The sequence below is a fragment of the Pogoniulus pusillus genome, chromosome 2 (assembly GCF_015220805.1).
Source record: "Pogoniulus pusillus isolate bPogPus1 chromosome 2, bPogPus1.pri, whole genome shotgun sequence".
NCBI lineage: Eukaryota > Metazoa > Chordata > Aves > Piciformes > Lybiidae > Pogoniulus > Pogoniulus pusillus.
The window spans coordinates 1,245,553-1,271,700 of NC_087265.1; the positions used below are offsets into that span (position 1 = coordinate 1,245,553).

The 26,148-nt window shown below is 45.9% G+C and overlaps 1 protein-coding gene across 7 annotated transcripts in view; it reads right to left on the reverse strand.

Annotated features, from left to right (window-relative positions):
* The window catches only part of LRP1B (LDL receptor related protein 1B), a 646,717-nt gene extending 621,013 nt beyond the window's left edge, over positions 1 to 25,704 (reverse strand). For all 7 annotated transcript variants that reach the window (XM_064154536.1, XM_064154527.1, XM_064154516.1 and 4 more), the window contains exon 1: positions 25,463 to 25,704. In XM_064154536.1, the coding sequence (XP_064010606.1) occupies positions 25,463 to 25,544 (82 nt within the window). In that variant the 5' untranslated portion in view covers positions 25,545 to 25,704. The remainder of the gene's footprint in view (positions 1 to 25,462) is intronic.
* Positions 25,705 to 26,148: the final 444 nt, after the last annotated feature.

Consider the following 26,148-nt stretch of genomic DNA (forward strand, 5'->3'; position numbering starts at 1 on the left):
CACACACACAAGCAAATACAAATCAAGTGATTTCAGCTGAAAAATGATGGCACAAAAGCAGAAAGGCAATTTAAACAATCAAATTAAATAATGCAATTAAAACAAACAAACTCAGAGCTCGTCAAGACACCCATGGGAATATCTAACTGTAGGAGCGAGTTAGCTGAACCAGTACTATTCATTTAGCATAACAACATAATGAGCCTCGCCCCCAAAGGCTGTTGCACCAGATATCCCATCTTCAGAGATCCGAGTTATCCTTTCCCTAATAGCCATTTCTGAGTATCCAAAAGGCTTTTGTGACTGCAGAACACTGACATGGTGAAGTCAGAACCTATCACCCGTAATGAGGCAATTACCTTGCAAGCTAAAAATAAACATGAGAAACCCCAATTAAGTTCCCTTCATCCTGACCAGTTGTCTGTCCCTGCATCTTCCACTCAGAAAACACGCAAGAGTCAGCCTGCAAATTGCACCCAGAAACATGCTTCATTTGTTGCACAGATACTTGGAAGAATCTCACAACTTACAGACAGATCTTTAAGAAGCATGAAGCACTTCCAAAGAAGCTGATGAACAGTGTGGAGAACAGGTCTTATGCAGGGCAGCTAAGAAGGAACTGGGATTGTTTAGTCTGGACAACAGGAGAGTGAAAGGAAACTATCACTACAACTAACTGAAAGGAAGTTGTAGCAAGGTGGATGTTTTTCTCCCTACAGTCAAGTGACAAAAGGAAATGGCATCGAATTGCACCAGAGGAGGTTTAGATTGGATACTGAAAGAAATTAGCAATTTCTTCATGGAAAGAGTTATTAAGCCCAGGGAGGTGTTTGAATCCCCATCTCTTGATGTGTTTAAAAGCTGTGCAGATGCGATGCTAAGCGACAGGGCTTATCACCAGATTGAGTTAGGTAATGGTTGGCCTCAAGGACCTTAAAGGTCTTTTCTGACCAAAATAATTCTCAAAACATTGGGACTACACATTCTTCAACTCTTCCAGGAAGCAGCAGCCGCCCCAGTGTTAACAGATCACCACAGCAGCCAAGAAATTGGCTGCTTGTTACCGGCAATCAGGCCAAAGTGCCGATGAACAATGTCATTTGCTGTACGGTCAGCTTATGATGGTTACACTTCGACTGTCCCCATGGTTACACCTTGATTCCTTCCTGGATTGTTTGTAACAGTACAGCATAAGCAGCTGCTGGGCAGAAACCCAATGTATACAAGGTACCCTGCTTAACTGGGGTATCCTATTGAATCCTCTCTTAGTGTACCACCAGAAGGCTATTAATAGTGACATTTGCAGTAAGCTGTATTTTTGAAAGTGAACTAGAAATCACCACAGTGGGAAGGCACTTACGAGTTATTGCTATACCACTGGAGAAATAAGAACACAGTTATTAGATGTATTTTTTAAGGGAGCCTTTTTCCCCCCCCTACATGATTTTCTACAACTGCACTCTCAGTTTTAGGTCTTAAGGTGCTGCCTGAGCAAAACGAGGGTTGTGCTTACTTTGCAAGGAAAGACTCAATTGATGATGACAAACACAGCATACTAAATACAAAGCTAGGAGGACTTTAAAGGCTACAGTAGGAAATAAACAGCCAGTAACAGGGAGAATCACATAGGATAGAAGAGGTTCAGCAACCCAGTCTGATGGCAGGATGCTCCACTATAAAATTACAGCTGTTGAATTGAAAAGGGATCCTTTATAAGCTAACGGAAGGTTACAGGTTGGAAGGGACCTCCAAAGATCATCCACTCCCAGCCCCCTGCCAGAGCAGCATCACTCAGGGCAGGGCACACAGAAACACACCCAGGTGGGCTTGGAAAGGCTCCACAGAAGGAGACTCCACAACCTCTCTGGGCAGCCTGCTCCAGGGCTCCAACACCCTCACACTGACAAAGTTTCCCCTCCTGTTCCCCTGGCACCTCCTCTGCTCCAGCTTGCCCCCAGTGCCCCTTGCCCTGCCCTTGGCCACCCCTGGGCAGAGCCTGGCTGTGTCCTCCCGACACTGCCCTGCACATCTTTAGCTCAGCACTGAGGGCAGCCCTCAGGCTGCTCTGCCGCCAGCTGCCAGCCCCAGCTCCCTCAGCCTGGCCTCATAGGAGACGTTCACTGCCTGCAGCAGCTTGGGGGCTCTGGGCTGGCCTCTCTGCAGCAGTTCCCTGAGCTCCTTCTTGAATGGAGGGGCCCAGAACTGGACACAACATTGCAGATGTGGCCTCAGCAGGGCAGAGCAAGACAAGAATCTCTCTGGACCTTCTCACCACAGTCCTTCTAATCCACCCCAGGTTGCTCTTGGCCTTCTTGCCCACAAGGGCACATTTCTAGCTCATGAGCATGCTGTTGTCCACCAGCACTCCCAGGTCCTTTCCTCCAGAGCTGCCCTCCAGCAGAGCAACCCCAACCTATCCTGGTCAATGGAGTTGTGAAGATAGAGGCTTACACACCACAGACCAATACTGTGTCAGAAATGTCTGCTGCTCCAACAGCACATACTAAGGAAAAGTGCATCTGGGCAGGCAGAGATCAAACAAGCTAAGGAAAAACCAAGAGTGGGGATCTTTCAGGACTTTCAGTAGGTTTTGCTCTGCATCTATGCAGAATCAAATACATGGATTCAGGCCAAGAAATACACAGTTATGGTTTTATTGAACAGCCTTTATTGGAGGAGAGGGGTTGTTAAACTTTCACTTAAAGCTTTTTGTGAAGGTAGTTTAGCAAAAAGCTTGGAGCTCTAGGGGTGCTTATTCCAAGATAAATGTGAGAGCTTTAGAGACCCAAATCTCCTCATACAGAACAAGGAAAACATTTTCAAGGAATTAAGGTCATCTCTCACTTGCCATTCATCTTTTTCTTCCCCAAAATTACCTATATATTTTTTTGCTTCCAATCTTAGGATCTCTTCTGGCCACTTTACCTACTAAAAGCAGCTCTATCAAGACTCTTCCATTTTAGCATGTTGATAGAAGTTTCTGTTTGGGCTTTTTTTAATACAGCCCCCCAAAGCAACCAAAAAAAAAAAAAAAAAAGCCACCCTACCAACAAAATACTCTCCCCCCCAAACCCCACAGCACACTCCACCACTAACGAATTCAAAAAGCACACCACCTACTCCAACTGATTTCCAGTCTGCCCGCCTTTGCATCCCCCTTCCCACACCATTACCAGGACATAGGTGGCACTTCAAGGCTGTCAGTTCCTCACTTTGAGTGGGTGTCTTGATCTCCTGCCAAGAGCAGCTTGGCTGTATCTGCCTGCTCTCTCCCTTCAACACACCCTTTCCCCCCCCACCAGAAAACACCTGACTTAATGACCAGCGCCTAAGCATTCCATACACTTTTGGTAACTGATCCTCTACTTAGGAGGGAACTCAGTTTTGGATGTTGCCAAGGCAACTTATGAAATCCTCTTGACAATGCAAGTGTCCCATAACCCTCATTTACAAGATTATTTACTGAATAATGGCTTCTGGAATCTCTTGAAGATCGACTTTTTCATGTCTGTTGGTCACAAATCCTAACCCTTATCCCTCAGCATCTTCTCTAATAGAGATGAGCTGCAACAGCAGATTTGCTTTTAGGTTTTGTAGTCCTGGCCTACAATGCGAGAGGAAGATGAAGCCACTCTTAATCCCCTCTGTCTAGCTCAGAACAAAAGGAAATGATACACTTTGGGCAGCAGTGAACTTGTGCTGGAGCCCCAGCTACCCATCTGTGTGAAGCAGACCACAGGCAAGATGCTGAGTTTCAGCAGGCTGCAGAACCAGGTACCAGGTGGTAGGAGGGCACATTTCCACCAGATAGCACCACCTCCCATTTATCACTAGAGGCAATTTAAGGACTTGGCAAAAGGAACGACGAGAGCTCCCCCAGGAGCCTGGCTTCAGGCTTGCCTGGACGGGTCAGCTGGTCCAAGCTGCTCTGGAAGCGGCTCTGCCTGGCCAAGCGACATGGCTCAGAAGCACCTCCTCACCTTCAGAGTGATGGAGCCTGGATTATTTTTAGATCTATGCTGGCCTTGGAAGGAACCGAAACAAATGCAATTTCCATGCAGGCAGACAGCCTCTCCTGGTGGTGGTGGCCACTTTCTCCCCATCCCCAAACCAAGTTATAAATAGCAGTATTATTCATGCATGCAGAGCAGATACTCAAACACGTCTCAAAGACAGAGCAACTGTAAACCAAGCCAAAGTGATATGCACAAATCCATACCATTCCTAAAATAACCTCTCTTTTGGAGCTCTCAGCCAAGGAGCAGCTCACCCTCTCACTACAGCAGAAATGTCAAAGGCATCTTCCTCTTTATCCATGTGGATGAACTCGCTAAGAGAAGCTATGCTGCTGGAGCAAATCAGGTACAGTTTCAAACTGAGATTAAGTGACTTTCACAAGTTGGAAAGAACACTGGAATAAGGGGAATGAAAGGCAGGAAAGATTAAAAGAAAGGTCAAGAGGTGACCTTCCTTTGATGAAAGAAAAAAAAAATGAACCGGTTAAAAAAGAGGAAGAATAAAGCACATCCAAAGCTCAAAAGCTGAAACCTGCCCAGTGGTATTCAGACAAACCCCAAATAGGAACAGATTGTTAAGATTTCTGGAGTCAAGAGACATGATTTCTGCTCAACATTACTTTGCTGTAGTTAACATTTTACACGTGTGTGGGGAGAATCTTGCTCCTTTCAGACTTGAGCAAAGGAATGAGGATTATTTTTAAGAGCTTCTCTATTAGGATACACTTTGTGTAAGCAAGACAGATTTATGAAAACGATTTTCTCCTTAAATGTAAATCAACAGATGGCACTCTATAGGCAAGGCCCTCTTTTCCTCCTGTAATACATGGCTCAGACTGAAAAAAATCTTGTGTCACCTCAAGAGTTTGAGATTTGAACAGGACTACTTCAAGAAAAAATGTGTTGTTCACACTGTATTGTTCCCAGCAATACCACTAAGGACAGCTTAAAAAAAGATACATCCAACCCAAAAGGTGTGTGCAGACCTGGAGCCCCCAGCAAAGCAGAACATGGAACTGTTAGAGCCAGGCCAGAGGAGGCCACCAAGATGCTCAGAGGGCTGCAGCAGCTCTGCTCCGAGGACAGGCTGAGAGAGTTGGGGCTCTGCAGCCTGGAGAAGAGAAGGCTTCCAGGAGACCTTGGAATGGCCTTCCAGTATCTAAAGGGGGCTACAGGAAGGCTGGGGAGGGACTACTGACAAGGTCTGGCAATGCCAGGACAAGAGGTAGCGGATTTAAACTGGCAGAGAGGAGATTGAAACTGGATGTTACAAAAGGGCTCTTTACAGTGAGGGTGGTGAGACACTGGCGCAGGTTGCCCAGGGAGGTTGTGGATGACAGAATCACAGAATATGAATCACATTCAGTGATTCTGTGCTGCACCATCTCCCTGAAGGTGTTCAGGACCAGGTTGGATGAGGCCCTCAGGGATCTGCTCTAGTGGGAGGTGCCCCTATCTATGACAGGGGATTGCAACTGGGTGATCCTTGAGGTCCCTTCCAACCTAAACCCTTCTGTGATTTCAGAGGTGCAAAGCACTGAATGTCTCCCCCTCCCAGCAATTATTTCCTAATATCTTACATGAGTAACAATTTCAGCCACTAGTTTGGTAATTATATGCTGCCAACAAGATCACTTAATTCACGGTCTGCCCAAGGCTTCCCAGTCACAGTGGTTACACATTGGACTATGCTCAAGGAAGCACAGGGTTATTGCTTGCTTACTGTGGGATGCTGCACCTTCACTTTCTTGATCTGTGCACTGTATTACCAAAACAAAAAAAAAGAGAAGCCAGCAAACTGAGCTGCACACAGACTGCATCTCAATGATGAAAAGCAAAAGAGAGTCTTCCTCACTGCAGCCCTCTGAAGTGAGTGAGCAGCCTTACCACGCTTCTCTACATGACGAACACAACCTTCATCTTGCTAACTTTACCTTCTGTAACCCCTGGCTGCAGAACAAGATTGACCGAGTCTGACTTCTGAAATACATTGCTCAGGCACAGCACAGGGAGTTCTGTCCTGGCCTGTAGCAGACATGATTTCAGCAGTGTTTTCTGGTCAAGGAACTGTAAGGGCCAACTTCAGCACAGACAGAACCCACTCTGTGCAAAAGCTCTCCTAAAACAAGGATTCCAGGCCCTACCTTGACTCATTTGATTAACTTTTTCCTCCCCTTCTCTCTTTACCCAGGGGTTAAACCATTAGTAGAATAACTGAATAGGATGTTCTCAGTTGGTTATCAGAGATGAGAGATCGCTTCCGAAGAAGATGGCCATGTAATTGCATGGTGCAAATAAGGCAGAGTTTACTGTAGGCCGATTTTTCCATGTGTAGCATCTGGATTAGTAATTAACATGTTAATTAAAGATGGATTAACCAATATTAGGAAAATGGTGTCTGGAACTGTTTGATTTTAAACCCACCATATATATACACACAGATAAACCTATCTGTAAGTGCAAGTCATTTTCTGGTCCGTGTAAGACTGACACGATTTATGACTTCAAGAGGCAGCAGAATAATTTGATGTTATTATACATGCAGATAACTTCTGAACAAATATAATACTTGGGAATTACTCTTTTTTTTCTTAAGAAGCTGTGTAATTACCATTAAATTAAGTGTTAGATGTTCATTTAGTGAAAGTCCTGACTGTGGTGCAAGCAGCTCTGCCTATAGAGTGGTTTAATTTAGCTGTGCTTAAACAGAGCATAATGGTGAAGGAGGACACACTGTTCTAAATGTAAATTGTATTAGCAACAACATATTGAGATTTCTGTACTCCTTGTTCCATTTGCAGTTTTTTCTGCCACGAGAATAAATCACAGTGTGTTTTCTGTTCTTGTAGCAATCATTGTCGGGAGAAGACAGAACCTGCACCATGTGCCTTTCACTCTGCATCTGGTCTCCTTTTGTCAGTGCAGCTTGGGTGCCAGCTTTGCTTTTTCTCTGCTGGGTTTCTTTTGGGAGAGACACCTGCTAATCCCCAGCTCACCTTCTTTCCCAAGAGGACAACATTAAGGTAAGTGGTGCTAATGACCAAGCAAGCCAAACAGAGCATAGGGAAAATAACAAGGGTGGAATATGCGAGTCCATTTACTGGTCATTAACGTAATACAGAAACGGCCCAGTCATGGAAAGAAGCTGGGGCAAGCACACTTAAGGCCATCAGCATGATCAGGACCTACATAAACCTTAACATGTTCTCATTAGTGTCTTCTGAACATGCTTGGATTCAACTGAGTGATTCTACACTTACAAAGATGTAGTGTATTTGGAGGCTCACTAAAGAGCACAATAAATACAATGAAGCACTGATTTCTGCAGCCAGCCTTTCTATTCTTTAGCACCAAGGTATTTGAGCTTACAGTAAGAGGCACAACAAAAGAAACCCAGTCCTTTACAGTGCACTGTTCCCAAAGAAGCAAACACAACAAACAAATTTCCCTTAAGCCTAGTAACCTGAAAAAGGTAAAGTTTCCCAGGGCCAGATACATAAATGCAGGGAGATGCTTAGGAACTGATTTCACTGAGACAAGCTGTGATAAAGAAGTTTGTTTCCAATAGGTAGTAAGGTGGCAGAGCACCCACTGGTGGGTAGAGACACAAATGAGAAGTGACTGCGGCAATTCACAGCTAAGCAGACAAGAGAAGTGACCACCTGTGGAAAGGCAGCAAGTCTCTTCAGCCAGGCCAGTGGCTAAGGCAATATTTATATAGGTCATGTCAGCCTGAGGGTGACTTCTGTCTGCATGGCAAAGCCTTGTATTAAAAAGAAGAAAATCACTGTCAAAGCTTAGAAGCAAGAGACTGAACAATGAAGAGTTACCCATGCCTGGAAAGCAATTGGAAAACACTAGGGCAGCAGAAATGTTTTAGAGACTACCAACAACAGAAGTACTCACAATATTGACTGCTTCTTCTGCTGCCATCTTGCCCAAAGGCTGGCCAAACATCTTCATGGACTAGTATTGTTAAATCACAGCTCAGTCTCTTACTATTTTAAGACACCAGTATCAAGGTTACTCTGAACCATGCTGAATGTCAAAGTCTTGGGCTTGAAACTACCTCACCCCCATCTATCTCTGCACAAGTTAGCACCTCCCTGGGTAACCTGTGCCAGTGCCTCACCACCCTCGCTGTAAAGGAACCCTAGACATTTCTAGTCTCAGTGCACAGAGCAGGCTCTGAAAGCCAAGTTTCAAAATCCACTCACAGAAGCTGCTCCACGATGTGAGGGGAGAGAAAGTATTTCCAAGTGGCACGTGTGCCACCTGAAGCCAAGCTGTCACAGCAATAACCTCATTAAAGCTGTCCCTCTCGGGACTGCTAACCTGCATGCCGACTGGTGGAAAGATGTCATTTATAATGGCACTTAATTCAGTTCAGAGTCAAAGTACAGGAGGCTTGCAGAAAAGTGAAATTGCTAATTTAAGGAATTCACAAAGGAGCAGGAACATGAACACCATATCAAATGGCTGTGAAAGACATGGCTTTTGCCCTCGTCATCTTCCATTCCCTGAAAACACCACTGGTAGTTCACTCTTCCAGGCTCATGATTTGCAAGTCAGTACAATTCCTCTTTCTTCCTCATTACCCCTCTCCTAACCAGGGCTCAGGATGTGGCTCATGTTTTATTAGCCCTACATACAAGGCATCACCATCTAATCTGCTCACCCTACTTTTCTCCTGCTCTCACACTGAGCTTTTGCCCCAACAATTTGGAACTCACAATCTATAGTACAAGTGAACCTGCTCTACTCCACCAGCCTTAAGGCTCTTCCCTCAGTATCCATATTCCCTACAGTCTCCACAAACATGGTATTCAAATGAACATTTTCATCCTTAGGGGAATAAAAAAACCATCTGCCAGTGTCCAGAGCTGGCATCATGCTAGGCATTTCTGTAATGGAGTAGAATCATACAATCAGTCAGAGTTGGAAGGGACCACAAGGATCAGCCAGTTCCAACCCCCCTGCCATGCCCAGGGACACCCTATCCTAGAGCAGGCTGCACACAGCCTCAGCCAGCCTGGCCTTAAACACCTCCAGGGATGGGGCCTCAACCACCTCCCTGAGCAACCCATTCCAGGCTCTCACCACTCTCCTGCTCAACAACTTCCTCCTCACCTACCCATCTCCAGCTTCACTCCATTCCCCCTAGTCCTGTCACTACCCGAGTAGCTATGCAGCAACTGATTGTGTTAATGTCTCTTTGCATTTCATTTCTAAAAATGTAGGACTTAATAACATTAATTGACAGCAATAACACTGAAGCACAATGAGTTTTGGAAGGGCTTTTCAATTGCCAAAAGGAGCGGAGATAACAGAATTAAAGACGATGGAAAACTGCCACACTTAGTAAATGAGTCAATAACCTTTCAACCTGAGAGGTCCCCCTGGGAGCCTGACCAGAGGGACTGCCAGAGCTCCAGTAGCTGGGAGAGATGCAATGAAATTCAGGCACTTTAGACTTTTTTTTGTTGACTTCTAAACTCTTTCCAAACTTGGCCTCTATGTCCTCAAAGCGTAGTTGTTAGAGGTGGTACTAATGCATCACTAAGCAGGCTTAGATGTGCCTCCCCTTTGGTAGATCCTACAGAAAAAGCTGAGCTTTACACATTCTGCACCCATAAAATGCTGTCTGCAGCAGTTTAAGCTAAAAACTGAACTATTCGTTTGATGCTGTCACCTTGAGTGACAAGCTATGAGCCCAGGACAAAAGTCAGGCTGGGCACCAGTACCAGCAAAACACAGTAACCTTCAGTTTAAGCTTTTGGAGCATTCCAGAGAGTCAGGACTCACCACCCGCACTGTCCTCTCTCCCTCTCTCAAGGTTACTTGGAAAACTGCTATGAATGTTTATTTAAATCAGTGCTCCAAGAAGACAACACATTCCAAGGGTTTCTTTCACTTTTATTAAATTTGTAAGGCATTAAGCCCTCAACTCGATGCAAACTCTTGCAGACACTTTCAGACTTGCATCTCCTGTATTTTGATCAAAGCTTGCTTTGATAACAACAACAATACAATAGAGAGAACAAGTAATAAAAAAGCCTGTGCAGGGTTTCTTGCATAAACAGCTTATTTACATCACTGTGTTCCAAGTTGAAACAAAAGCACTGCTCACATTTGCACTGCTCTCTTCCTTAGCCCACACAAAGACCCTTACCAAGAGACACTCCTGCCATGCTTGGACAGTTTTCTCCTAACAGCTCCCTTTTAATTATGAACTGCAATTATATTCTGGTTTGTTACAGTAGCCATCTCCACAACTCTTGGCATGATTTTATGTGGTGCATGTGGCTTTATTTGGCACCAGGCTTCCTCCACTTCCATGTATGTATTTGGTAGGGGTTGGCCAGAGTTGAACCAAAGAATGCTCCAAGCCAGTAGCAACCCCCAGATTTTTCTATACAGAGAAACATTGGGCAGGTCATTCATTAAATGGCAGCATGTTTTTCTCCCCTTCCACAAGTTCCAGCTAGTATTCCAAATCTGTGTTAGGCACCTCAGTGGCATCAAAGCCAATAAATCTCCACTTATTGTCAGTAGATTTCTAACTTGCTGGTTAGGATTTTTTTTAAGCAGTACAATGAACATATTTTAGCAGAATATATTAGCTGTGCCAATTTAATAAGAGGGAGATTGATGGAACCTCTCCTTTTGTTCATCTACACACGGCAGAGCCCAGCTGTGAGACCTCAGGGAAGGAAATCCCTTGGGGTTTCCTTCTTCAGCAACACCTTTGCTTTCCTGGGACACAGTTTCTCCTCTTTGGACTTCTACCAGATGTCTGCCACAGAACTTTAAGAGTTATCTCAAGCTTTAGCATCACTCACCTGATGAAAGCACAGGAAGAGCAAACCTCAGCCCCAAGGTGACTACTGGCATGCCAAAGGTCTGCTCATGCTTCCCCTTCCTCTCTTATGATTTGGTTTCAAGCCAACATAAAGTTGGTTTCCTGGAACTGGTAGGAGTAGAGGTCTGGAGAGTGGAGATTCTCCTCCAGGCAAAAAACAGGACATGAATCAGGCAGGCAGGTCTCAGAAGGGTATCCCTAACCCCACACTTCAGGCACAGCATCACCAGCAACATCACCTCCAGCACAGAGGACATTTCTGGCTTTCAGATCAGATCTGGCAATTAAAGGGTTACTAAGGACAAAGAAAGACAGAAACATGAGACTCCTCTCCACTTTGCAACCCTGAATATTGCCCTAAAAAAAAATAAACCAATGCTTCTCTTTTTTCCTTAAAGATCAAGTGCTGAAATGCACACTCGTCTCTGTTCCTGATGACAGTCCCTGAAGCCCTACTCCAACTTCCTAGACCCAACTTCTTAGATACTTGCCTTTCAAAGTTTTAAATACCACAGCTTTGCAAGTTGGCCAGACCAGCTGCAGAAGGGAGGCAGAAGGTCAGACCTTGGCAGGTATATGAGCCCCACTGGCCCAGCAGACAGCACAGGTTTTAAGTGGTGCTCCTTCCCCAGGTATGGGCATGCATATTGTCACCACATAATGAAATTCACACACATGCCTCTCTCTTACTGCCTCTGAAGAATATCCTTTTGGATGTTTTGTGGCCCAACAGACTTTGACATCTAAGAACATATTAGCCTGCTTTTTATTCCTCCTGTAATTAGAAACAATGTGCAGGTTATTGAGAGAATTAATATCAATATTAATGAGCTTTCAGGCCATGTTATTAGCATCAGGCCACAGTTGCAGACTGCTCTGGTGTAGCTTGCCAGGGTTTGGAGTTTGTCTCTTGCCTGGTTTTAAGCCCTAACAGCTTCCCGACACAAAGAAAAAAGTTAGGTCTGCCTGTGCATTCAAACAGGCCAGTTTTGAAACCTCAGCATGTACCAATAATTACACATTCCTGCTCCTAAACTAAACCAGCTCCAAAGATCAGATTACTCCACGAAACACAGTTTTGAAGGATGTGCTTACCTGTAATAGAACCAGTTGCTTTAAAGGGCACTGATTCCTGCAGCACAAAGTTCACAGACATTTCCCCACAGGTCCCAAATGTAAACACTATCTGCCAAGTCCATATGCTTCAGACTTCACAAAGGCTTTGCAGAATACATTTAACATAAGAGGAAACAGAGCTAGGTTTGACACTTCATCTTTTTGACAGAGAGGTGTCAATAGAGAGATGCTGACAAGAGAGCAAACTGTAGCCCATGCAACTTCATTACTGAAGTATGGGGGGGATTGCTTTGCATGATTGAAACATCACTGCACTGATGCTGACCTTTTTCTTCAAAGGATCCTAGAATGGCTCAGGTTGGAGGGGACCTCAGAGCTCATCCCCTCCAACCTCCCCACTATGCCCAGAGACACCTCTCAGCTACACTCAGATGCTCAAGGCCTCATCCAGCCACACCTGCAACACCCCCAGCAAGGAGGCAGCCACAGCTTCCCTGGACAGCCTGGGCCAGATTCTTACCACATTCATACACAACAACTTCTGCCTCAGCTCCAAACCACTCCCCCTTGGCCTGCCTCAGACCCCCTCAGCACAAGTCCCTCTGCAGCCTTCCTGCAGGCTCCCTTCAGACACTGGCAGCAGCTCTGAGGTGCCCCTGGAGCCTTCTCCCCTGCAGGCTGCACCTCCCAGGTCCCTCAGCCTGTGCTGATAGCAGAGCTGCTCCAGTCCTGGCAGCATCTTTGTGGTCTCCTCTGGACTCTGCAACAGCTCTATTTCCTCCTCCTGCTAGGGCCACCAGAACTGCAAGCAGTGTTCTGTTTACAGTGGTACCAGTTTCTGTTGGGATGAGCTGCTTTTCAGTTACAAAAAAAGAAGGAATTCTTTCAGTCTAGCCTACAGCAGGAGAATGTCAAGTACAGCCACGCAGACCTGAAGTCCCACAGCATGTTTCCATTCATTCCTTTAGAAATTAGATCTGGATCATCCATGAATTCTTCACTAATACCTCCATTCCCAAAAGCCAGTGCTTCAAGGGAGCTCCTGTATTTTCAGGAAAGAAAGACTGGAGATTGATTTCCCCATGGCTTACAGAAAACAATACTTGCAGATGCCAGATGTTGCTGCTTACCTCTTCACCTATTCAGAGAGAAAAGCTTTTTTTGGCTCAGAAGCACTGTAGAAGCTGTTAGGGTTTGTCTGTTGTGGTGTTTGGAGAGTATTTTTGTACTGGACATGGCCTTTCTTGCTCCCTACCAAATAAAATAATCCTGCAATTTAACCAGTAACCCTCCCTGCCTCTATTTCCATTATCCACTTTCAGTTTGTTTGTCTCCCTGAGGCTGCAATCCCAAATAAAAGCAGCCTCCAGCAGGCACATGTATCATCAAAAGCTGTTACTCTCTGATAAGCTCTGCAGCACCTGGTCACCTGAAGCTGTCCGAGATTTTCCCAAGCATGAGATTTAGTAAATTTGATAGAAGTAAAAATCACAAGGAAACAAGGAGGTAACCTTCTTGAGGTGCCAAAGTGAAATCAGAAACAAACAAGTACAATAAGCAGCAGCATGAACACAAAGCCCATGGCCAGCTTCTCAGGCTCGGCATGAAACACGTTCCAAGGCTGCTCCTGAGGTGGGGCACCTTGGGAACACAACATCAAACAGGACAGCAACCGCAACCGCTGACAAGGGAAGGAGTAAAGGGAAATGATTTGTAGGTAGGCACAAGCAGGCAGTGGTGACCACTTTAAGACAATCATCCTAGATGGAACTAGATGATCCTGTGGTCCCATCCAACCTTGAGTGATGCTCAACAGACTGGTAATTCCTCCTCAAAAATCACACAGAGAGTCATCAGCTGGCTTCAAGAGCAGGTATTCTGCAGTGTTAATTTACTACTAGAACCACCAAGGACACACTGTGCTATCTTCAGCCCCACAAGAGCCAGTTTTTTTTCCTCTAAGCAGACTTGATCTATTACACTCTGACATTTTTCATTAAGATATATAAACTTGTAGGAGACGCACATTTGCATCACACTTTTCATAGACACATAAACAGATTTTTATAATGCACTGAAATTATTTTGAGCTGCTGGATTAGCAAATGCAGTGCAGAAGCAGCCTCCAAGTTCATAGAATCAATTAGGTTGGAGGCAAGATCATCCAGTCCAATCTAGCACCCAGCCCTAGCCAATCAACCAGACCATGGCACTAAGTGCCCCAGCCAGGCTTGGCTTCAACACCTCCAGGCACAGCGACTCCACCACCTCCCTGGGCAGCCCATTCCAATGCCAATCACTCTCTCTGCCAACAACTTCCTCCTAACATCCAGCCTAGACCTGCCCTGGCACAGCTTGAGGCTGTGTCCCCTTGTTCTGTTGCTGCTTGCCTGGCAGCAGAGCCCAACCCCACCTGGCTACAGCCTCCCTTCAGGTAGCTGTAGGCAGCAATGAGCTCTGCTCTGAGCCTCCCCTTTTCCAGGCTGCACACCCCCAGCTCCCTCAGCCTCTCCTCACAGGGCTGTTCTCCAGGCTCCTCACCAGCTCTGTTGTCCTTCTCTACAGTGCTTAAATCATGTAAATGTTTTCAGCTATATTCCTAAGACCCACAGCTACACCTTAAATTCATTTTACTTTTGAGGTCTTAGCAGTCATGTTCAGAGCACAAGTGGACAGCAGAATGAAAAAATCTCCAAGTTTAGGTACATCACAACTGTTTGCATGGTACTTTCAACATGCTGGTGCTATCACTGTGGCAAGAGAGGCCACCAATTAATGCACATCAGCATAGTTTCGCTGAGGAGCATTTACCACTTCCAACTGACATCAAATCATAACATGATTCATAGTGTTTTACTCATTACTGAATACCACTAATTGGTTAGGGGAGTTCTGCTATTTTCAGTCAAAAAAACAATTTGTTATCTTGGAAATGGATGAACAGTACCAAAACCACTCCACAGCAAAAGGTAGTAGTGGCATCAGGAATACAAGCAGGTTGTGTGTGCTCGGATGTGCTTTAAATACTGAGCCTCACAGTTTGCATTGGAGCAGTGCTTCAGAGTTCTGTCATCTTCTGTTGACAACCATCTGCTTCAAAACTTCTCACTGCTCTCACGGTGGCCAAAAACTGGGTGTTGACAGACAGAATTTCTACACAGAAAGGGAACTAGTCCTAGGACAAAGGCTGGAGACCTGGCCACACACACTTCCAACTCCGGGGAGAATAAACGAGCAAATCTCAGCAGCCTAGATCTGACTCTCGCCTGTGGTATTACTGGAGAGGCAGTTGGCAGGTCTCTGAAAAGGCACAAGTGGCAGATTAGCTGACATCAATCCTCCAGAGGAGTATAATCTACAGAGTAAATGGGTAATATTGTGTCCTGCCAACTCTGCTCAAGTCACAGCCAGCCAAACCCAGAGCAAGACCTGTAAGACAGCACAAGCAAGCCAAGGGACTCATTCAGATGGGTCTGTACAGATACACTGACCTGAACAGCTTGCTGTGGTTTGAGGAAAGGTGACAACAAGGCCTCTTAGGTCAGGGTATAGCATTGTGTCTCCCCAAAACAGGCCTGGAAGTCCCAGTTTTGCTATACTTAGAAACAGCATCTTTCATGGCTCTCCCTATATATCCACGGCTTTCTACATACACAACACAATCTCATAAGTGGCTTACAGCAGCCCTGGACCATTAACTGCTGCAGCTCAGGTTCACCTTCAAGACACTGCCTGCAAAACATCATCTTGCTGCCATATAGCCTAGCTTTGTTTCAACCAAAGCCACAAAAGCCAATCCAACAAGTTGCAGCTCTGGGACAGTGCTTTAGTTCTCATACTGCACGAGATAGGCAAAACATGTGAGGCTGCAATATTGAAGCATAAGACACCAGTACAGAAAAATGAATGGCTTCAGCATAGAAATCAAAACAATAAACCACCTGGCTTAAAACATGGAACTGAAGAAGAAGCATTCAGTTCTGCAGCCTCCTTCCTTGACTTCCAAGTCCTACCTGCAAATGTCCCTTAAACAACAACACAGGTACACAAAATAAGCTGTTTTATTTCAGACCAAGCATTTCTGTCAAATTTCATAGAAACAAGCAGGTTGGAAGAGACCTCCAAGATCATCCAATCCAACCTAGCACCCAGCCCAGGCCAATCAACCAGACCATGGCACTAAGTGCCCCAGCCAGACTTTTCTAGAACACCTCCAGAGGTGGCAACTCCACCACCTCCCTGGGCAGCCCATTCCAATGCCAATCACTCTCTCTGCCAGGAACTTCCTCCTAACATCCAGCCTGAACCTCCCCTGGCACAGCTTGAGACTGTGTCCCCTTGCTCTGTTGCTTGTTGCCTGGCAGCAGAGCCCAACCCCACCTGGCTACAGGTAGCTGTAGACAGCAATGACATCTGCCCTGAGCCTCCTCTTCTTCCTCCTAACATCCAGCCTGAACTTGCCCCAGAGCAGTTTGAGACTCTTAGCATTACTACCAGCTTTGACATGTTTATGATGAAATAAGCTAAAACTGATTTCATCAAGATGAAATTCAGAACAGTTTTTGCCTCCATAGTATTTTAGAGAAGTCTTTCAGCTGTACATCACTGCTATTTTTGCTCAACTAAGCTGTCCCCTAACACAACTTATTATTGCTTATCTAATGACTTCCAAGGAGCAGACTATACATATCTTGGCACATTTATCTGTCTGGAATTTGGTGCCCTGGCCTCAAGAGAAGCTGAACTTCTTGGCCAAAAGTTTTTGGGTTTTGTTTGGTTGTTTGTTTTTTTGGTTTTTTTTTTTTAATTATTACAAATGATCAATTTATTATTTATTCAAAATAAAGACTTTGTAACAATCCTCCAGACAGTAGCTTACTACATAACCCAAGAAAGAGTCATCACAGCTTTGATGTCTGTATTGACAAATTAGATGTGGGAAATATAAAAAGAGAGTTCAAAGGAACCCAGGCAAAACTGACTCAAATTTTGAAATTAAAATATTGTAAGAAATATCTTATTTCTTGTAGAAAAGCCATAGGATAGTTTAAGGTGGAAGTGCCCTCAAAGATGCCATAGGTAAGGACACAGTACAGGGCAATGTCATTTCATAAGAGGTCTTCTAAGTTTTTCCAGTGAATTTTAACAACATGGTGCTGAGTTTATTACTCTTCCATGCATCTTGATGCTATAACCACCAAGGATCAAAAAAAAGAATCAGGTCTGCAATCTATTTGTTAGCACAGCAAAACATAAATAAAAGCTGTTCCTCTCCAGAGAAGAAAGAGCCTCACTGGCAAATGACACACTTTCATTTCATAAGCTCACAGTTTTACACAAACACCACTACACTTTGGGTAAACCACTCTGTGTTTGCATATGCAAAAGAGCATCCAACTGGCTATGATATTACATTGCTCCCTCTGCTTTTATCTTCACAGCATTTGCAAGGAAAGAGAGGCAGCTGTTTGGAGGAAGCCTATCCATCACCTAGAAAACTCCTGTGATTTTCATGACCTTCTTGCATTAACACCACTTCCTTTCAAATTGTATTTTTAAGACTGCACAACACTACAGTATTTCTCCAAGAAAAGCTAAATTTGAGCAAAGATGTACCACAAATTGCAGCACTGGGGTACTTTCACTGCATTCAATTTATTCACAAGAGCCATTTTTGAGGGGGAAAAAAACAACTTTTCTGCATGATAAAGGAGGTGGAAATCCACGTGCTGACCACCAACCACATCACAGCCTCTGAGAGCAGCCTGAACCATTTGACAGTATCAGAATTGTATTTTTCAAGTGGCTGACAAGAATATTTTTGCTGCTTTGCTTGTAGATAAAAGAAAATCATAAAGCATTACACAAAAGTTGCACGGCCACTACTCTGTGGGAGTGCAGCCACACTACCAGAGATCAGCCTTTCTCCTTGACAGCACCTCCCACGGCAAGCACTGCACTCAGTATTTGTCTTCTGCATGGTCTACCCCACTCCAATATATCACTTAAAAAACCCACACTGCATCTTTCCATTCTCCAGGTTTTCTACTCACATTTGAGAGAAAACAATGAAGCTTACAAACTGCTATTAAAAAGAGCTATGGTAGTGAAAAGCTGGAGGAATTATTCCTTTCATCCGAAAACTTAACTGTTCTCTTCCAACACCTCTCATCACACTTGCCACAGAAGTCAGTCAGTAATGTCATGCACAAAAGACCATTTATAGATTCACAGAACGGCTTGGGTTGAAGGCAATTTCTACCTAGCTCCAACTCCAAGGGGTCAGGCAATTCTCACAGAACGCTTCTGGTTGGGAGAGACCTTTAAAGGTGACTCATGAGGTATCAGTTTGGCAGTCAGTGACTCCAGTGAAAGTGGAAGAAAGAACACCACTTACTGAATAGCTTTGCAAGGACTTCACTTGGGTGAAATGCTGGGATTTGATTAAGTAGTGGCATGGAATCACAGAACACTTTGGATTGGAAGGGGCCTTTAAAGGTCACCCGGGGCAACTGCCCTGCAGTGAACAGGGACATCTGCAACTGGAGCAGGTTGCTCAGAGCCCCAGACAACCTGACCTGGAATGTTTCCAGGGATAGGTCATCTCTCACCTCTAATGCATCTGCAGTCCACAATGCATTATTATTGAAAAAACTAAATGAGTATATCCTTGATTCTGAAGCAAAGATGAGTTTCAGCAGCTTGGCTCCTTGGGAAGGCCACCATCACTGAGCAGGAAGCAGCACCCGAGATATTCAGGAGTATCCAGGCGATGCTGAAAGAAGAGCATTTCAGGATTCCACAAATCCTATCTAGAACTCACAATACTGTAATCTCCATTTTCCATCTCAGAGAGTTAGACTGTATTTCTAACTGGATAGAAATAATCATCTCCAAGTGTATTTCACTTCCAGACTGGCATTACATCATCCCTAAAAGCCTATTACTTAGCTGTACACTCCACATATTGCAGTGTTTTGTTATTAATACACCATTGCAATTTACTACAAAATGGTCAATAAAAACGTGGTTGCTGAAGAGACATACAACCTGCTTCCTCACATCCAACTTTATCCTCAGATTTGTAGGGTTCATAAACACCCCATACAGAGCCCAATTCCAATGCTCTATTTACATACTGCTTGGGAAGCAATGACATGCATAATACTCAAAATATAATAGACCCATATAACACTTTGCAGGTACATAGAAAAACCTTGTTCCTGCTAAGAGGAGCTTACAAATTAAATCAGATTAATAATATAGTGAACATACTACTGGCAAAAAGAAGGTGTTTATCTCTCTAATGATCCATCCCAGTTCACATTAAATCTAATTAAAAGGCACTGACTGAATTTTATAGGAATTCCATTACCCAGGTCCAATCCTGCTCGCACACAGCCTGGCACCCTCAGGAAGCAGCATGTTCCCAGCCTGGAGGCTCTGGAGCTTCCTCAGACACACAAAGCAGAGATACTCTGTCAGCAGGATCACAGCTGGCTTGGGTGGCTGATTCCACAGTAATGAGCCCTGGTTATTTCACTTTGCCAACTACCTCTAAAGGAAGATTCTGCTTTACAGCACTGGGAAGTTTGGATTCACCTTGGGGATTTTTCACATGGCCGTCAATGACCAACTCACTAGCTGGAATCTAACTGCACTCACAAGTGCTTTCAGTTTTGAATAGGATTTAGGAGGAAGAAAAAAGATCAACTTAATTAAAAAACAAACTAGTAGGTTGGACAGAAGGTGCACAGTCATTATTTGAGTAATTAGATCAAAAAAATCCAATTAGTTCCTAATTGCACTTACAAATTTAAGACCTCGTTCTGCAGTGTCTACACTTAGCCCAAACTCACACTAAGTACAGACTCAATAGTCTGGATGACTTGCATAAAAACAGCCAAGTTCTGGGTATTTTCCTCTTTGCTGTTCATCATTAAGAATGTTTTGGGTAAATGCAATTAAAATGAGTTCTCCAAATTAAAAAAAAAAATGTTAACTGCATTTGAAGGAACAGAACTATTAAGGAACAGATTAACACATAAAAACCAGGAAAAGCAGCAACACGCTGGGATTCCAAGAACAAACCCAGTGTTCTACTGTCTCAATTACTGACTTCCCTACAGACAGCCACAGTTCTAAACTCCCAAACTAAAATGACATGCAATCTTCAGTCGATAGAAGAAAAAGACACCTACTTCATTCAACCACAAACAACAGATAAAAAGACTTCTAACAAGGCAGAGGAGGAACACCACCTTCCAGGCTGCAGACTCAAGACAATGAGTTTTGCCACTTGCTTTAAATTGAGAAATACTGAGGTCTTCGTGAACCTCAAAAGGTGTGACAGGGCAAGGGAGGGTATTCTGCCCCTTTGCTGTGCTCTCCTCAGACCCCACCTGCAGTCCTGGGTGCAGTTCTGGAGCCCCTAACACAAGGACATGAAACTGTTGGAGCCAGGCCAGAGGAGGCCATCAAGATGCTGAGAGGGCTGCAGCAGCTCTGCTCTGAGGACAGGCTGAGAGAGTTGGGGCTCTGCAGCCTGAAGAAGACAAGGCTTCCAGGAGACCTTGAAGTGGCTTCCCAGGATCTGAAGGGGACTACAAGAGGGCTGGGGAGGGACTATTGACAAGGTCTTGTAATGACAGGACAAGGAGGAATGGGATTGAACTGGTAGAGGGGAGATTGAAACTGGATGTTAAGAAGTTCTTTGGAGTGAGGGTGGTGAGACACTGACACAGATTGCCCAGGGACTTTGTCGAGGACAGAAGCACAGAGTGTGATCAAAGATCACACTCTGTGCTTCTGTCATCCGCAACCTCCCAGGTTGGATGAGGCCTTGAGCAACCTTTTCTAGTGGGAACTGCCTCTGCCTATGGCATGGGGTTGGAACTGGATGAGCTTTGAGGTCCCTTCCAACACAAACCATTCTGTGATTCTATATACACACAGAAATTTACATAGCAGCAGCCAGGTAAGGCTTCAAAAGCAGTACTGTGTGAAGTTGCCTCTTTTCTCCAAGTCTTTGGAGGACAGCTACATCAACCTTCAGGAGCAGCAGCAGCAACACTGATAAATTAGTAAAAGGCTTGCTACAAAACAAGTTTATATATATAGGATTTGTTTTCACATTAAACACACAGGTTTGAAGTTTAAAAAATGTGGTTTCTTCCTTGTAAACAGTTTGTGTGTTTCTACCACTTCTCTTTGCTTTACACAGAGGCTCTCACAAAGCCCAGAGCTGAACAGAGCAGCTGAGGTAGGGCAGGATGCCTGTGTCAACTCACAGGAAACCAGACACTGCAGAAACGTCAGGGCCTCCTGCATGCCACGGAGGACACAGATACATCACTGATTGCCTATAAAATCAGTCACTGAAATTGCAGTCGTGCATCTCTTCCATTATTTCGATCTTCAATTACCTCTCCTCACACATCCTTCCAACTACTGTCCCAAATTCCTTGATCTATTTTCACCCTCCCCTGCAATTTTTGTCTTTCCAATGACAGGTTGGAGAGTGCTTAAGTAATGCTGTTCTTTGGAATAGATAAATAAATGGCAATGTCACTGTGAACTTGAAGCACCTCTTTTCCACATGAGGCACTAATACTTGATATCTATATTCGAGACATAACTATGAGAACACAGATGTCTGCGGTACAGCACAGGAGCAGCTTTAAGCTTTTTTCCCCCTTAAGAATACTTTCCAAAGCTGGAGCTCAGCCTGGTGAAGTACAGCAGTGTTTGGTAAGCCCAGGTTCAAGTATTAAGCTAATAAAAACAAAAACATTTGTAAAGCCTCCTGATGTGCTTCATTGTTGCCTGCTGTGACACCTTACCAGAGAATGAAGGCCATCAGTAGTCACTGCAAGGAGACAGATTTATTTCACCTAGTTTGTGTTTCTGCTACCTGCCTGAGTAATCCAGCTCAACCTTCAACCTGAAGATTCCATTTCAGAGTAATTTGTTTCCAGCCACCACTTACATATGGTCAAAGGACACTGTGAAACAAACTCCCTGCTAAGTGGAGTAAAGATACAAGTTTTGGAAGCATTTGTGACTTCAGAGAGAGTACTGCTCATGAACATTTGTCTTTCCTTCTTTAAAACAGCTTAAATATGATTGTAACAAAAAAATGCCATCACTCAGGGAATTTGGTATTTTCAATTTATCTGGCAGCCTTCTCCCAGTCAATACAAAGCCTACATTTACAGGAGGAGCTCTTGCAAGACCTTGCCGATGAGCTGCGTCATGCCCATCAGCACTGAAGGGCATATCCAAAACAGTTCAGCCACATGCGAGAATCCCTAGCCAGAAAGAAGAGAGCTGCTACCAAACCCACGCCAAGCAGCACCCTCACCAACCAGCAAGCCAAGGAATACTGAGCAGTGCACTCATTGAGACATCTCAGCGGCATCGCACCTTCAAATGAGTATAGGAGCTTAGGCATGAAGCCAAGGTGGAGCTCTAAGGCTGGAGAAAGCTGTAAGAAACACACACACCCACCAGAGCTACAGAGCATTCTCAGCTCAAGCGCTCAGGAGGTGAAGATAGGACTTGTGAAGTTCCCTTGCATATCTTTAAGGGACAGCAGGTAACAAATGTAGTCCTCTCAGCTTCCTAAGCTGTCAGCAAGGTTTTTCTCAGGCTCCTAAAATTCATTTATTGCAACTCCTTCACAGGATAACTGCAAGGGAATCTGGGTCCAAGAGTTTTCTCAGGAGGAGACCGATTGAAGTATACAAAATGCTTTCTTCATGGCTTAAAAGGCACAACCTCAACTGCAGGACTTCTCCCTTATCCTATCACTCTCCTGTGGCTGGATTTCCTTCTTCTCAGTTCCTTTTCCCATCTCATTTCCAGCTCCCTATCCATATTTTCTCTTCCAAATGTATATATACACGTACACTCTGGCTGAGGACAGACCTGACAGCCTGGAAGAATTTCATTGTGTTTCAAACCCAGAGGAAAGGTTTAGGTAATTCCAACTCCAGTGGGGTTCATCATCACACCTTTTTTCTTTTGCCCCTGATGTTATCCACTGGTCCTACCTCTTTTTCCCCCCTGATCTAACAGAAGGTGTTACCTCCCTCTACAGCCCCTCTCTAATATTTGATATTACCATGGCTACTACAACACTGCTATTAACACAACCTGTGACATTTCCCCAATTCTCTTACTGCCAATGGTGAGCCTCAATGCTTTCCAAATCCCAGTGCCTTTCACATACATTAAGCTTAGCATGCTCCAGTGACTCAGAATTTCCTCCTCTAAAGGAAAATCAGCTCGGTATGGTCAATAATTCTTGCAGCATATCAAAGTTTATCTGATGTGCAAATGCAATTCCCTTCCTGGATGCCTCATCCTGAATCCCTTTTACGTTGAGACTACTTGACATTTTTTAAACAAAATGCCTTTTAAGTCCTAATTTGTACTCCACTCGCTTTTGATAAGATATGACATTAAGAGATGATGAGTTAGTTGATTCTAAGTAAATTTGATTTATCCCACTTTTTGGGCTCGTATGATTTACAAGGATGCTGCCTTTTAAGATAGGTCTGATTTTAATACAACCTGACAGCACTTTTTTTTCTTTGTGTATGTGTGTGAGAAACAAAAATCAGAGCAAGGTAACCACAAAAAAAAAAAAAAAAAAAAAAGAAAAAAGAAAAAAGAAAAGAGAAAAGAAAAGAAAATGAAGCAAAAATTAAACACCAGGAATTAATATTCCTGAATCACTGGCAGCTGCTAATCCCCATTAAGAGAGTGACAAATCAGTTTCCAGCACAATTCCACAAAACGTTGTAAAGTTTGATTTTTGTTCCTAGGATCAGATGCACGCTACAGCTGCTGAAACACCATCTGACCATTGTGTGAATACCGTGGAAAGTTCTTGAAGTATTTTCCATCGAACAAGCACCATCACCATTCTTCACCCATCAGAGTCAAAGCATAGGCACCCTTCAGAAAACGGAAAGGTTTACTAAGAACCTTTCCCATCCGGCTGCCCAGGTGCCATTATACCGAGCACCAGCCTCGGCTCTTTGCTGTAGCCTTCTACCTTACGACGCAGTGTTTGACACATGCAAGTTTGCGATGCTGCAGCAATACTTTCCCCTCTGATAGGTAGTTATTTCTGAAATTTACAGCATGAATCACCTATGTAATTCTGATAGCCAAGAAGGAAAGGGGTCGGAGAGGTCTGACGGTTCAACCGAAGCGGAAACCTACTCCCACCCCAGACTGACTGTTCAGAGACATCTACACCTCACCCAAATGAGTTGCAGGCAGTTAGTAAACAATTTAGCAGGTAGTGTGTACGTGACGGAGCGGAGCTGGATGACTAACGGCGAGAATTCAATGCTTTACAGAGTTAGATTCCCACTGGCATCTAGCTAAATCCTAGCAGACTGGGTGCAACAACATTCGCAGCATTCTCATTCATGAGAGCAGGCAGTTTGGAAGCAAAAGGACTACAAACAAGCCGACAAGGCTATTTTCTGATGAGCAGTGTTTTCTCACAGCGGTAAGAAAACCTGAGTCAGAGCAGCACGCTGCCATTCCCGCACCTGAGCGCAACTGAAGGGAGACAACAGCCGCACTTAGAAATGCAATTCGAGCACCTCCCGGGGAAATAAGGGAGGTTTGGTAAGGGCACAAAATGCGACACCCTGAGACTAACTCCAGCAGGAGGATCGCTACCCTCTCTGCTCTGCGTTGCAACTTCCGAAATTTCCTACACCTCAGCTGAGGGGTCCTCAGCTCCTTCTGCGCCGCCAGCTCCGCCGAGCTCCGCAGCCGCCCGCTGCCCAAACACCGGCTCAGACATTAGGCGGGTGGCGACTCGGCAAAACTGAAGGAAGGAACTTTAGAAACCTCGGGGAGGCGGAGAGCCGTCTCTGCCGTACGCGGCCGCCCAGCCCCGGGGCTTGCTCGTCCGCGGAGCGCCCAGCTGGGTGCTCAGGCGCTGGTCAGCAGCGGGCACGGAGAGTGGCGACAAGCGCTGCACCCCCGCAATATCCGTCTGTCGCGCTTGCTTAGAGACGAGCCATAATTCGGGGCCGGTGCGGTCAGCCGGTATCACCGGGAAGGATGCACACCCCTAAACCCAGATGACCGAAGCGGGGCACATCTCTGAACCCGCACCACATCCCTCAGGCAGGATCATTGCGGGGGTCACATCACTCAAGACTGATCACTGAGGGTCCACTGCCTTCTTCCCCCTCTGCTCGTCCTAATTCGCTCGCCGCCGTCACCGGGCTCGCCCAGCTCTTGTTCTAGCGAGCGCCGCAGCCCCGCACGCCGCTCGCGGCACCCAAGTTTGCACAGAGCTCCGCGGCCTCGCCCGACCCGCGCTGCGCAGCGCACTACAGCGGAGAGGGGCACAGATGCGCGCAAGGCACGGTAAAACTTCCCGGGGAGAAGCCGGTACCGGCGAAAAGTTCACCGAGCGGCGTGTAAGGGGCTAGCCCTAGTTCTGCGTTTCACCGCGGACGCTCCTTACCTCCGCCGACTCCCGCTGCCAGCGCCGCGGCTACGGGCGGTAATCCCCACAGGGTCGCCAGGGCCAGGAGAAGCGCGGACATCGCGGCGAGCCGAACCGCGCCGCGGAAGGGTGCAAGGGAGAACCGATGACAGGAAGAAGCGACGGGAGGAGCCCAGCTGCCGGCCGGCCGCGGGCGCGAAGGCTCTGCAGGCAGCCGCCGCCGCGCCGCCACTTTTCAACGCGGAGCGCGGCTGAGTTCGCCTCACGCAGCGAGCGGGCAGCGCGAGGCGCCGGCGGCCGGCAGCGCCGCGCTCCGCCCCGGCCCCGCCCCGCCCGCGCGCCCCGCCCGCGCCCCGCCCCCGCGCCCCGCCCGCGCGCCGCGCTGGCGGAGCGGCAGGCGCGAAGCACGCGCCGGGCAGGCGGTCGGCGGGCGCTGGGTGTCTGCCGGCAGGGCGCGCGGTGGCTCCTTGGGGTGAGCTCTGAGGCGATTGCTGTGCTCCCGACGGAGAAAGGCGAGGAGGGCTGGGGCGGCGCGCTGCGGCGGGCGGCACACGGGGCACAGAGAGCGAAAACCCCGCAGCCCCTCCTGCCTTGGCAGGCTGCAGGGAGGGAAGCGCCGGGAGAAGGCTCCAGGCCTCTCCTCTACACGCGGACACCCAGAGCAGCTCGGGCAAACGTGGCTGCTCTTGAGGATGGTCCTTGAA